Source organism: Babylonia areolata, chromosome 14 (assembly GCF_041734735.1).
Source record: "Babylonia areolata isolate BAREFJ2019XMU chromosome 14, ASM4173473v1, whole genome shotgun sequence".
NCBI lineage: Eukaryota > Metazoa > Mollusca > Gastropoda > Neogastropoda > Buccinidae > Babylonia > Babylonia areolata.
Window position 1 is genome coordinate 31,805,868 of NC_134889.1, and position 14,655 is coordinate 31,820,522.

General features: G+C 41.7%; 1 protein-coding gene across 3 annotated transcripts in view; it reads right to left on the minus strand.

Moving 5' to 3' along the window:
• LOC143289987 (flotillin-1-like) overlaps positions 1–14,655 on the minus strand; it is a 42,637-nt gene that overhangs the window by 15,475 nt on the left and 12,507 nt on the right. For 2 of the 3 annotated variants that reach the window (XM_076599283.1, XM_076599281.1), the window contains exons 5-7: positions 14,146–14,265; positions 11,129–11,224; positions 2,205–2,357 (exon numbers count right to left, since the gene is read on the minus strand). In XM_076599283.1, the coding sequence (XP_076455398.1) occupies positions 2,205–2,357; positions 11,129–11,224; positions 14,146–14,265 (369 nt within the window). Of the gene's footprint in view, positions 1–2,204; positions 2,358–10,154; positions 10,251–11,128; positions 11,225–14,145; positions 14,266–14,655 lie in introns of all 3 variants that reach the window. The other variant, XM_076599282.1, reaches the window with a different exon arrangement.

The following is a 14,655-nucleotide window of genomic DNA, read 5'->3' on the forward strand; positions in this document are numbered from 1 at the left end:
TGATAGTAACGAACAGGCCAGGCCACCCAACACATAATAAATCCGTTCATTCATCTATCAAATCACTATGCAACACATTCCACCACTGGCTACAGAAGAAAATTGTTAAACCTATCTGACCACGTAGTTAAAGAGAGAGAGAGAGAGAGAGAGAGACAAGCAGATGAAAAGCAACAATAACAAACAAAATGCATATATGTACAAGAATAGTGTGTGTGTGTGTGTGTGTGTGTGTGTGTGTGTGTGTGTGCAAAGGGCCAGAGTTGGGGGCATGGGAGTTGGGTTTATCTTCCTCTGAGTGCTTGTTAGGAGGAAGGTGGCAGAATGGTTAAGACGCTCAGCTGCCAACATAGAGAGTCTGTGAAGGTGTGGGTTCGAAACCTGCTCTCACCATTTCTCCCAAGTTTCGACTGGAAAATCAAATTGAGCGTCTGGTCATTAGGATAAGACGATAAATCAAGGAGGTCCTCTGTGCAGCACACACTTGGCGCACTGAAAAAGGACCCATGGCAGCGAGAGTGCTGTCCTCTGGAAAAATTATGTGGAAGAAATCCACTCGGATAGGTATTTTTGTATTTGTATTTGTATTTCTTTTTATCACAACAGATTTCTCTGCATGAAATTCGGGCTGCTCTCCCCAAGGAGAGCGCGTCGCTACACTACAGCGCCACCCATTTTTTTGTATTTTTTCCTGCGTGCAGTTTTGTTCGTTTTTCCTATCGAAGTGGATTTTTCTACAGAATTTTGCCAGGAACAACCCTTTTGTTGCCGTGGGTTCTTTTACGTGCGCTAAGTGCATGCTGCACACGGGACCTCGGTTTATCGTCTCATCCGAATGACTAGCGTCCAGACTACCACTCAAGGTCTAGTGGAGGGGGAGAAAATATCGGTGGCTGAGCCGTGATTCGAACCAGCGCGCTCAGATTCTCTCGCTTCCTAGGCGGACGCATTACCTCTAGGCCATCACTGCACTAAGGTCCACAAATATGAGCATGCACTCAAGACCTGATTAAGCACGTTGGGTTATGCTGCTGGTCAGGCATCTGCCCAGCAGATGTGGTGTGGCATATATGAATTTTTCCTAACAAAGTGACGTCTCTTTGAGATGAACACTGAAACTGTCTGTGCAGGGTTTAAGTGAATTTACTCACTCTTTGCTGGCAGATTTTTTCCCTTATTCCCAACGCTGACTGTCCCAAAGCTCTCTTGGCTGAGAGAGAGAGAGAGAGTGAGAGTGGGGTGATGGCCTAGAGGTAACGCGTCCGCCTAGGAAGTGAGAGAATCTGAGCGCGCTGGTTCGAATCACGGCTCAGCCGCCCAGATATTTTCTCCCCCTCCACTAGACCTTGAGTGGTGGTCTGGACGCTAGTCATTCGGATGAGACGATAAACCGAGGTCCTGTGTGCTAGCATGCACTTAGCGCACGTAAAAGAACCCACGGCAACAAAAGGGTTGTTCCTGGCAAAATTCTATAGAAAAATCCACTTCGGTAGGAAAAACAAATTAAAAAAACTGCACACAGGAAAAAATACAAAAAAATGGGTGGCGCTGTAGTATAGCGACGCGCTCTCCCTGGGGAGAGCAGCCCGAATTTCACACAGATAAATCTGTTGTGATAGAAAGAGAAATACAAATACAAATCTATTTGCTTGGGCAAGACACTCTCCACTTTTAATATTCTAGCCCATACAGTCAGTACAGTGGCTACATTCTCTCCTGTCACAGTGGTTTTAGTTGGATACAATTATCATCCCCTTACTTTCCCCAGAAACTGGCCAATTATATCTATATTAATAAAAAAAAATTAAAAATTAAAAAATGAACGAAAAGGCACAGATTTTTTGGATTTTTTTTACCTATGCATATCAATAACTGATGAAGCATGTATATGACAATGTGCAGGCTGAGTGTGCGATATGTGCAATGTTAATGTCTTTCAAAAAATGCATGTATATTTATAATCATTCTTTGCAATGTTTTTAAGTGAATATGTGTAATGCTTTAATAAGAATGTCTAATACGTTTATTGCTAAGTTTAATCATGTCTAATGTTCTTTTTTGTGTAGAGTGATTGTCTGCTTTTAAGTTGCCGCTTGAACTAGTCCCTGTGACCCCCAGAACACTTGGTAATAAAGACGTATCCTATTCTATTCTAATGCTATTTCTCTTGTTATTTCTGATATCAATCCCCCGATGCTGGGTACCTGCAGATCGTAGGCAAGGTCAGCCTGGGCCTTGGTGGTCTGCACCTCCATGTCGTATGCCGCTTTCTTCAGTTCAAAATCTCGCTGCGCCTTGGAGATCTCAATGTCGTTCAGATACCGCGCCTGCATCCGTTTCTCCTCTGCCAAGGATTCCTGTTCAGAGAATGGGGTGCAGGGGAAGGGGTGGGGAGAGGGATGAGGGAGGGAGGAAGTCAGCTGAGAAGTCTTTGATACCCCGGGTGTGGTATAAGCCTTTGATAAGATAAGATAAGATAAGAATAACTTTATTATCTCCAACTGGAGAAATTTGGTCAGGTGCATTATCACAATATAAACAAGTAAACAACATGGGGACCATAACTGTAAAAGCCAACAACAGCCCCTACAAATATTACGAAGATACAAATGTAAAAAAATATCACATACATCGTTTCATACATACATCCACACACTGCAGGTAATAACTAGTATTCTTAATGTAAAAACAGAAAAAATTAAGAAAAATTATTTGAATATAATTAAAAACATAGCCTACTATACTGCACATTGATTATGATAGACAGATAAGATAAGAATGAAGATGAATTGTGGAAAACCACAACCAGATGATCAGCACACACCCGCACTGCACCCCCCCCCCCCCCCCCCCCCACCCCACACGTGCGGATAACTTGATTAAGAGTAATAAACATATGTTCTCAAATAAAAGCATTTCACATATTCGCTTTTAAAAACATTGCAATTAATTATTACATCGTAATTATTAAACAGAAATATATTTATAATATGGACGTTAGCATTAGACATATTCATTGTACATTCATCCTGCATATTGCACATTATTCTTCCTACATATTGCACATTCTTTATAACCAGTTGTCACATTTTAAGCTCAGTAAACACACACACACACACACACACACACACACACCACAACTAGAACAAGGTACAGCCTATCATGCACGGACACAGTTCTCAAGAATTTAAAAGGTGGATTGAACGTGGAATAAAAGTCTTAGGAGCTCTGGATTTCAACTTAAAAGTTCTGTAGCATCGTCCTGATGGCAATAGCTCATAATACTTTGCTAAAATATGGGTGTCGTCAGTTGCTATCTGCCTGCTTTTTTTAACCACTCGACTTTCATACAGCTCTTGCATACTAGCTTGTTTCACTCCCACAATTTTACTGCATACACTCATGACATCGTTCAAAACACGCTTACTCCTCACTCCCAAACTTCCATACCAGCACATAAATGAAACTGTAAGCACGGACTCGATACAACATCGATAATAACTTTGAAGAATATTTGAATTTATACCAACATTTCTAAGCTTCTGTAAACAAAATATTCTAGACTGACATTTCTTATGAATGGAATCAACATTTCTGTCAAAAGTCAGCTTATTGTCTAAGATGGTCCCTAAATATCTATATTCATTGACCCTCTCCACTGTTTAACCATCAATAACAAGGTCAGCTACAGGCAAGGGGTCTTTCTGAAAATCTATTAACATTTCTTTTGTTTTCAATACGTTGAGATCCAGATAGTTTTTCTCACACCAGGAACAGAACTTTTTAATTTCACTGAAATAAATAACATCAGAGTTGGACAGATCTTCAATTGCTGAATCATCAGAATATTTTATGACAGGAGTTTCCTCCGTGCCTCTGCAGTCATTTGTGTACAGTGTAAAAAGAACAGGGGACAGCACTGTACCTTGGGGTGCACCAGTAGAAGTAGATTTTAGAGAAGAGTGGGCAGAATGAAAGCGGACGGACTGAGTTCTATTGACAAGAAAACTTATTATCCAAAGAGTAAGCTTCGGATCAACATCCATGCCTAGCAGTTTGAGGGCAAGGAGATGAGGTTGTATTGTGTTAAAAGCAGAAGAGAAGTCAACCAAAAAGGATACGAACGAAAGATCCCATGTTATTCAAATGAAGGAAAGCATTATGAAGGAGAGTTAGGATAGCATCGTCAGTACTTCTGTGTGCTTTACAAGCAAACTGAAGAGAGTCAAGCTGCTGTTCAGTGAAAGAAAGAAGACGTCGGAGAATAATTTTTTCAAAGCATTTCATCACTACTGAAGTCAGGGCAACAGGACGGTAATCATTTAGTGCGGCTGGGTTCTTTTTCTTGGGGATAGGACAGATAGTAGATTTTTTCCAGATGCTGGGGACAGAGCAGTCCTTCAGAGACCAGTTGAAAATTTTACAGAACACGTCACACAACTGGGAAGCACATGTTTTCAGTAATTTTCCGCAGATACTGTCAGAGCCAATTGCCTTCGTGACATTCAGTTTTAAAAATAAAGATTCAACAACTTTTGCATCGATCTCAAAGTCTTCACCTGTGTTCCTATCTTTGATCTTTTCCTGCAACTGTGAGATAACACTATCCAGTTCCCTTCCCAGATTATTCCTTTCAAAGCGACAGTAGAAATCATTCAGTTTATTTGAAAAATCAATCTGTTCATCCTTTTCCATTTTACAAGCTACTGTTTTCCTTTTGATTTATTTTTATTGCAAAGCATAAAAGCTGTGGAAAACTTCTAATCTATTGCGATATGTAAAAGCAAAAGTCATGCTGTTGTGAATGCTGCAGTTTCTACAGTCTCCCACTTCCGCTATTTCTATGGCTGCATGATCTCTGACTGTAGAAGTCATAGTCTTTTTTTTTTTTTTTTTTTTTTTTTTGGTCTTCTTCTTTATCACTTGCTTACTTACAATGCTTAACCTTCCGGGTGCGGATTGGCCTGACCAGTCATCTGCGCACCCACAGAGCCCAACCCACCCACCCCCAGGATGACTAGATGGTCCTCGTCGATCCCGACGGACGAACCACACACACACACACACACACACACACTTACAATGCAGAATTACTTTCAAAAACTGCACTATTATTTGTTATAAGCAACTGCCACTTCTTCTTCCACACATTTCACAAATACTGGTACTACAACATACCGGTAATTAAAAAACACACACAAAAAAAACAAAACCCACAGCAATACCAAACTCTGAACAATCAAAACAATAATTTCCACATCTAAAAAACAATAATGACAAGAGAGGCAAGGCCTTCAAGACTCACTTGTGATAAATTAAGTCCCCTAGCATTAATTAAAGAGTAATTTCCCTTTTTTACTATCTGCACCAAAACGTTTGCAAAATAAATAAAAATTCCATGCTCAGCAAAAGAAGTTCCTGTTTGAACAAAAAATGATAATAATGACTCCTCTTGTTGTTGTGTCAGAATAAGAGGTCAAAGTGCCAAGTTTAGAGAATACAAAAAATATAAATATATCAGTAAATGCAGTTTGCATATAATTAGGCTTCTTTTTTAAAAAAATTTTTGTGCCCATCTCAGAGGTGCAATATTGTTTTAAACAAGATGACTGGAAAGAACTGAATTTTTCCTATTTTTATGCCAAATTTGGTGTCAACTGACAAAGTATTTGCAGAGAAAATGTCAGTGTTAAAGTTTACCACAGACACACGGACACAGGGAGACACACACACACACACACACACACACACACACACACACACAGACAACCAAACACCGGGTTAAAACATAGACTCACTTTGTTTACACAAGTGAGTCAAAAAACCAAAAAAAACCACAGCAATACCAAACTCTGAACAATCAAAACAATAATTTCCACATCTAAAAAATAATAATGAAAATAATCATCACATTTTCAGGATCATGGTTTATAAGGCTGCTGTCCATTATTACTGCTGCTGCAACTACTGCCAACAGCTGTTAGCACTAAAGCAGATGCTGGTGTGCATTGCTGAAGGGAAAAACTAGTCTTACAGTCAATGTGGAGCAAAACCAAGTCACTGGTAACACACTGGTAGAAGCCAAGCTTGTTCTGTTTGTTCTGTTTTGAAACTGTCGTTGACAGGCGCAATAGCCGAATGGTTAAATCGTTGGACTTTCAATCTGAGGGTCCCGGGTTCGAATCTCGGTGACAGCGCCTGGTGGGTAAAGGGTGGAGATTTTTCCGATCTCCCAGGTCAACATGTGTGCAGACCTGCTAGTGCCTGAACCCCCTTCGTGTGTACACGCAAGCAAAAGATCAAATACGCACATAAAAGATCCTGTAATCCATGTCAGCGTTCGGTGGGTTATGGAAACAAGTAAATACCCAGCATGAACACCCCCGAAAGCAGAGTATGGCTGCCTACATGGCGGGGTAAAAACGGTCATACACGTAAAAACCCACTCGTGTATATACGAGTGAACGTGGGAGTTGCAGCCCACGAACGCAGAAGAAGGAGAAGAAACTGTCGTCAACACGTTAACTCCTTGCCCACATTGACTCTGATCACAATTTCTATAATCTCCACCAATCTGTGGGGCATTTGGTGTAACAGCAGCTATCTTGTCATGAAGCACAACAAAAGCATTTCAAAATGATTCTGGCCATTCATTCATAACCCTTCTCCTTCCTCTATCATCAACAAGGGAGAAGAAAAAGAAATAAAGACAAAATACCATTGGCAGACTGAAAGTAACTGAACTTTAAAAAAAAAAGAAAAAAGAAAAAAAAAGTTAAATAAATACCATGACAGAAATAAACCCAAGTGACTGAAGTAAAAAAAAAAAAAAAAAAAAAGGTAAAATTAAAGAGGTACAACCCAAATCAAAGAACATTCTTTGTCTTTTTTTTGTCTTTTTTTTTTTTTTTTTTTTTACTCATGGTCATCACAAAAGTGTGATCAGGTGAAAAGAAGTAAAAATCCACTCAGTCAGGTTAGAAGGAGGTGGACAGAAGAAAAAGTAAAGACAATTCACAATCAACAGGACAGGTGTGCAACGACATGATACCATCCCCACCAAGGGTAAGTACAGAATACAAAAACAACTGCATGCTCGTTACATTCATGCACAATACTTTACGAATATGAATGCATAATATTTTCCGCCCAATTTGTGTTCTTCTGCATCCATGGGCTGCATCTCCAATTCTTACTTTGTTCGAGTGGGCTTTTACCTGTATGACCATTTATACCCCGCCATGTAGGCAGCCATACCGTTTTTTTTTTTTAGGGTGGGGGAGTAATTAGGGTTATGTTTTGTTTTTAATGATTTGGAATGATTGGGGTAGAGACTGAGATAACTGCATCATTATCTTTTTTTTTCTTTTTTTTTTTTTTTTTTATAGTTGTTTTCAATAGTGTGTCTCTTCAGCATGGAAAGGGACAATTCCTGCTGCTCTCAACACTTAAATAAAAAGCCAGTAAGTTCCAGGCACAGATATATTATACTTCTTTTTTTTTTCATTTCTTTTTTTTTATTTTTGTAACTTTTATAACCAACCAATTCCTTCAGACAATTTCCACCTTTCCTTCAGTCATTTCTACCCATGAAAAGATTTCTTTGAATGAACTGCCTGAATTCAGATCCAAAAACAGGATCACCATCTCTGTCACACAATCTGCCATGCTTCCATCCCCCCCCCCCTTCCCTCCACCACCCCCACCCCTCCTCCTCCTGGACCCCGCCCCCATTAAACAAGGGAGAGTCCAACATAACGTCTGCACTAACCCCTCCTCTGTCAGTCTGGAGCTACCAAAATGCTCTGATCTAACCTGACCCCCCTCAAATAGGATGAGTCCAACATAACGTCTGCACTAACCCCTCCTCTGTCAGTCTGGAGCTACCAAAATGCTCTGATCTAACCTGACCCCCCTCAAATAGGATGAGTCCAACATGTGTCTGCACTAACCCCTCCTCTGTCAGTCTGGAGCTACCAAAATGCTCTGATCTAACCTGACCCCCCTCAAATAGGATGAGTCCAACATGTGTCTGCACTAACCCCTCCTCTGTCAGTCTGGAGCTACCAAAATGCTCTGATCTAACCTGACCCCCACTCCCCTCCCACCCCCTCCTCTAATAGAGAGGGTCAACACTTTGCCCTTGATGGTGAAAAAAACAAAACAAAGACATACAACATGAAACTTGTTGTCAGAAACTGAGTGGCACTGACCAAACCAGGAGAAGAAGAGGCTACGCGTTTAACAGAGCACACCACAAATTAATCCACACTTATGGACATACAAGATAATACAGGGAGACTGCATGCAATACAGAAACTCATCAGTACTGTCACCACAACCACAGTGCAAGGAAACCTAGTTAACCCCCCCCCCCCCTCCACCCTGCCCCGCCCCCCTCATAAACCACAAATGATATCAAATGTAATAACAAATTATAAAACTGAATGCTCTGCAGGCAGAAAAAAGTTTTGTTTTTTTTAAAAAGTCTATGTTTTCTGTTGCAGAGACTGTTGATAACTTGTCCAATGAAACACTGGAATTCAACTGTTTGGGGAATCCAATTGGAGAACATTAAATATTTTTTTATGTAAAAAAACAAAACATGCTTGCATAATAGTCCACTCCCACCACCACCTCCTAAAAGAAAAATGATATGCACATGCACAGAACTTAATTTTTCTTTCTACATTTTTTTTCTGGCAACTGTGTTACACATGAAATAGCTTCATACTAAAAGAATAAGACTCAACCTTTCTTCTTCTTTTTTTCTTTTTCTTTTTGTGGCTTGTGTTATCATCACATTATTAACAAACAAAAGAGAACATCAAAAAGAAAGAAACTACCTTAGTTTTATTTGAAGAATGAAGGTAATTACACATAAAAAAAAGAAAGATTTTTTTTTTTAATTCAAAAAGGGTATTTGTTGAAAAGACTTAGAAGGAGAACTGACTTGTTAAAGAAGAGCAGTATGCCACAGAAGGTCAGTCACTGTGGGCATTCCAAAAAGAGAAAGAACAATTAGCTAGTAATTACACAACTCAACCATTTAAAAAATTTAATCAATTACACTTCGGTAAATCGTCAGTGCTACACACATACACACACGTCAGGTTCACAGTTACAGATGACAACGTATCAAACAATGAGGAGAGACCAGAATCACGATGCAAACTTTATCCAGACAGGGAGACACAAGTGCATCTGTTTGTTGAGAGACATGACAACATCACAGCCAGGGTTTAGCACGGATGTCCGCAGGGGTGCAAGTAACTAGCACAAAGCTGAAATCCTCACAATGGATCTGCCAAAGCTTTGCCAAACCGAAGGAGAAAACATGATAACCATTTTGAGAAAATTCATGACTACAAAAAATCTCTGATTCTCAAAAGCAGAACATCACACAGATTATTACATTAAAGAAACAAAACCAGTTACTGCAAAAGCAAGGTATTAAGCTGTGTTAGTTGATTAAAAATAATCTCATATCAAGACCAATTACTAAGTGTCAGAGATTTGTAAAACTGACTTTATAGCTGAACGTTTACACACTGATTGGGGTTTCACTGTTAAATGTCCAGGCAAAATTTTCCAGTCAACTCCAATGAAATTTCAGCCTGAGCCTGTGATAAGTTTTATCAACCTTTAACATTATGTTCTGACTTTGATGCTTCACTAAAAAAACTTGCTGAATACTTTCCACAGAAAGAGCCATAAATTGTGTCTCTACTGTTAGTTTATTTTCAAGTTTACTCAAGTCTGATTCAGAACTTTCATTTTAATACTGACATGCAGCAAACGCAGCACTTTGTGCAGGTGAGTCATCCATCTTTATTTTCTTTACTTATTTTTTAACACACTAAAGACACTTAATCATTCTGTCTTAAAGCTGCAAATTAACAAAACCAACCTTCAACCCCCCCACCCCCCACCCCCACCCCCAAAATGCTCACCATGGCTTCATCAACCAGTCAACAACACCAAATAAAAAAAATATGCCAAAAGTTCTTTTTCGAAACCAGATTTCCTAACTTTCCGAAAGCACTTGCACCCCTAAGCGAGACAACACTCCTCTCCATACACCAGATACACCACAACAGGTGCTTCCTCCTCCGTCGTCCTCCATCCTCCTCCTCCATGCCAAGGGAGGCTACCTTGATACCAGCATCGCGTTGCGCCTCTGCCTCCCCCATGCGGGCATCTCGTTTGACCTGGGCCGTTCGGGCCATTCCCAGGGACTTCAGGTAGCCCTGAAGGGTGGGGCAGGGGGGGGGAAGACACACACACACACACACACAGCATCAAGTACTACTGCATCATGCTGTTTGTGTTGTTTTTAACATCACACGCCAAGTGTTGTTGTTTTCAACACCACACAACGGCCCAGTCTCCCCTGCAGCTATGCAGTGAGAGCAGAGCACAGACTGGGGGGATGTGTATGATGGGCTATGCCTTGGAAGCCTCATGATGGACCTGATGTGATCAAACAAAGAGGAAGTAGAGCAGATGATGGCACGCTTCGTGTACTGTGTTTTTTTTCTCATTGCTTTTCTTTCTTTCTTTTTTTTTTTTTAATAAACTCTTGTCAGTTTTGTTAATACTGGGATAACGAAACATAAAATGGAGAAAAGCGTAAACAAAAAAACAAAAACAAAACAAAGAAGCAGAGACCGAGGGAAAGGGAGTTACTTAGATCGTTACAAAATATCTTCTCTTTTTCCATTCATTTCCCACTTCTACCCTGTCTACCAAACACGAAACAAGGTTTTAAATTTTTCATTCAGCTGAGTAGTATTTACAAAAAGCAAGCTTGTTCCGGTACAATAAAAAAAAAAGAGGGGGGGGGGGAGCAGAGAGTGGGGGCAGGGGGGAGGAGGTGCAAGCCAGTAACGTTTGACCCAAAGCAGGACTTCCAAACCACAATCCCATAACGATTATACACCACCGCCACCACATCTTCTCGCTCTCACAGCAACGAAAAAAAAAAAAAAAGAAGCCGTCAGTCACAACAGCAGCCATCTGTTCTTGGTTCCTGGGGGAAACAATGCCACAAGCTGTTACAAAGGGAGACCAGCACATACACACTGCACTGGTCCACCACCACACCCTCCCTCCTCCTCCACTTCACCTTGATGCCTGCGTCCCGCCGGGCTTCTGCCTCCCCCATGCGGGCGTCTCGCTGCACCTCTGCCGTCCGCTTCATACCTAGAGCTTTCAGGTAACCCTGGAAAATACAGCAGTTAGTTCATGCTCATCAGCATTTGGTGTTTGGTTTTACCACGCACTGTGCAAGTGCCCTGAGATCGTGTGTGGCCGAACACGTCGGAGCCAAGGAATTATTAGCTTCTTCTTGACCTGACCACTCTGCAGAGAGAAAACTGAACAGTGCCATCTGAAGATTACTTGGAGAACCTAAAGAGGAATCTTCTTCACAGATTGTTATGGCTATTCTTTACTTGCAGATTCTAAAGGGGGGTTGAAAAGATTCACAGTCTGTTTTTATCATTCTCTACCTGCAGAATCTAATGGGGAATGGAACTGAACCATTCAGTCTGTTACGGTTATTCTTTATTTGCAGAATCGAAAGGGGGATTGAAAAAATTCAGTCTGTTATGGCCGTTCTCTGCTTGCAGATATATATAAAATTAATGGACATTCCTTCAAAGGCTGTTATGGTAATTCTCCACTTGCAGAATCTATAAAGGAATCCTAAGGATTCAAAGTCTGTTATGGTCATTCTCTACTTGCAGAATATAAAGGGAATTTGAAAGATTCACTGTCTGTTATGGTCATTCTAAACTTGAGGAATATAAAAGGGAATCTCTTTAAAGGCCTGTTATAGTCGTTTTCCACTTCCAGAATCTAAAAAGGAATGTTAAAGAGTCACTGATCAATGGTTTCTCCAGTCAATGGGAAACCATTTACAGCTTAGTCTTTTGTGAAGGACTATGACTCTCAAACTAGGAGGCAAAACTGCACTGGCTCTTAGTGCTGCAGCCTTGTGGGCTAGTTGGCCTTTGGGAACCATCCCAACGCCGACTGTCCTAAAACCCTCTTGGCCAAGAGAGTGGGGATGTACTTGGGCAAGACACTCTCCACTATAATAAAATTCTAGCCCAAATAGTCAGAACAGCAGCTGCCTCCTATGCTGTTCTGATGGTTATAGTCAAACACGACTGACTATCAAGAAAGATTCAAAAATGGAATCATAATGAATCAGTCTGTTACATTCTTCACTTGCAGAATCTGTCTGGGAATGGCACAATCTGCTCTGGATCTCACTGGCTGGCTGTTCTCTGAGGTCAGCTGGGGCAGACTCTGCATCAGACTGGTCACTTTCTTTTCTCATATCTGGCAGAGTTACGAACTGTGGTCCTATTTTGCTGATCTTGCCTGATGCGTCACTCACAGTATGGGACCGCTGAAAAGGTTTCTGTTGTGGTGAAGACAGTAAAATCCAATAAACCACCATGGTCAAGTGGTTATGGGAACAGACTGCCAGATGACAGGACGGTAGTTCTAACCCCTTCAGAAACTTACCATTGCTGGTTTGCTCAGTCCCAACAGAGCTGTGTGCTATGGGTTCACAAGGGAAGACAGAAACCAGACTGCCAGATGACAGGACGGTAGTTCTAGCCCCTTCGGAAACATACCATTGCTGGTTTGCCCAGTCCCAACAGAGCTGTGTGCTATGGGTTCACAAGGGAAGACAGAAACGATTCAGATGGTTGTCACTCAGTTCACTGGTGTGTCTTTGTGAGTACCTTGTTCAAACTAGGACACACGATGACAAGAAGCGTCAAACACGCTCTGTCATGTATGTAGTAGTCGCTAATCTTAACTAATCCAAACAGTCCACCATCCTTCTCAGTTTCAGTTTCAGTAGCTCAAGGAGGCGTCACTGCGTTCTGACAAATCCTTATACGCTACACCACATCTGCCAAGCAGATGCCTGACCAGCAGCGTAATGAAATAAACAAGGAAAATCTGTTCCAATTTCTGTCACCCTTCACGCCCAACACCTTGACATCAGTTTCCATTTTCTCTACTCCCACACCTGTGGAGAGTTCATGGCAAAAGTGCTGCAGGTGATGGAAGACTCAGGACACCGTCACTGCAGGCTCAGAGTGATGCTCTCCACACTACAGGGGACCAGCTTGGTCTGGCATCACAACTAACAGGCAGTAGTTTCTGCTGTCAACTGGGGGCTCAGTAATGTGGAGCTCTTTGCACATGTTGAGTCAGAACAGGCGTACGTTTACTGCAAACCACTGATGTGGCTCTGCAGCAGTGCTGGGTCAGAGTCTGACGGGTGACCTCAAGGCAACCTCACTCTGATATCTCCATGAGGACTGATGGTACTGGGATTGCCTCAAACGGGCTGTGCATGGGTGGTGTGGGATGACTAGCAGCATCAGCCATACACACAAAAATATGGAAGACCCCTGAGAGGCTATTATTTGAGCGCCAAACCTCAGCATCACCCACCACCTTCATTCACATCACACATACGAACATGCAAACACACACACACACACACACACACACGCAAACACACACACATGCTCACAAGTGAGTGCGCTCACCAATGCATGTTCTTGTAAGGACCTCATTGTGTTGAGTTCAAATCAAAATGCAACTAAATCTTTGATGAAAAGTAACACTTACTTGGAAAGCTTAAAAAAAAAAAAAAATCTCAGATCTCTCCAAATTTCCCACAAATATTTCAATTTCTCACTGAACATATGGCACCATCAACTTTGCAAAACTTCACAAATGATAAACCTTTATTATCATTTACATAACAGCATTATCATTTACATAGCTGCTCTATAATTTCACTTCCAGAAAAGTGTAAGCCATCATGTGTGAGTTATCCGCTGAGCTAAAGACAGCGTTTCAAGCACAAAAGGAACGTGTGAACGATGCATTTTGTATAATGCTAACATCAACATTATGGTGCCTGGAGACATGTTTCAAGCATACCTCAACGAAACATCTCATAAACCATTCAAACACTTTCTGTCCACAATCACCACCATTCCTCACCCTCCTCCCCTCTCCTCCGCCCTTGATCCCTCTCTACCCCCACCTGACCCCCCCACCCCAAAACCGTCCCCCCAGCAACATGCAGAGCACACTGACCTCATCATCGCGGATATCCTTGATGGTGTAGCTGACCACGTAGATTCCCATGTTGACCAGGTCTGAGGAGGCCACTTCAAACACCGCCTTGGAGAACTTCTTGCGGTCTTTGTAGATCTCCTGAACAACAAGGAGCAAGGTGGCAGAATGGTTAAGACGCTTATCTGCCGATACAGTGTCCGGTAGGGTCTGGGTTCCATTCCTGCTCTCAAGTTTGAATGGAAAATCAAACTGACCATCTATTCTTTCGGGTAAGTCACAGTGGAGTGATGGCCTAGAGGTAACGCGCCTGCCTATGAAGTGAGAGAATCTGAGGGCGCTGGTTCGAATCACGGCTCAGCCGCCAATATTTTCTCCCCCTCCACTAGACCTTCAGTGGTGGTCTGGACGCTAGTCATTCGGATGAGATGATAAACCGAGGTCCCGTGTGCAGCATGCATTTAGCGCACATTAAAGAACCCACGGCAACAAAAGGGTTCTTCCTGGCAAAATTCTGTAGAAAAATCCACT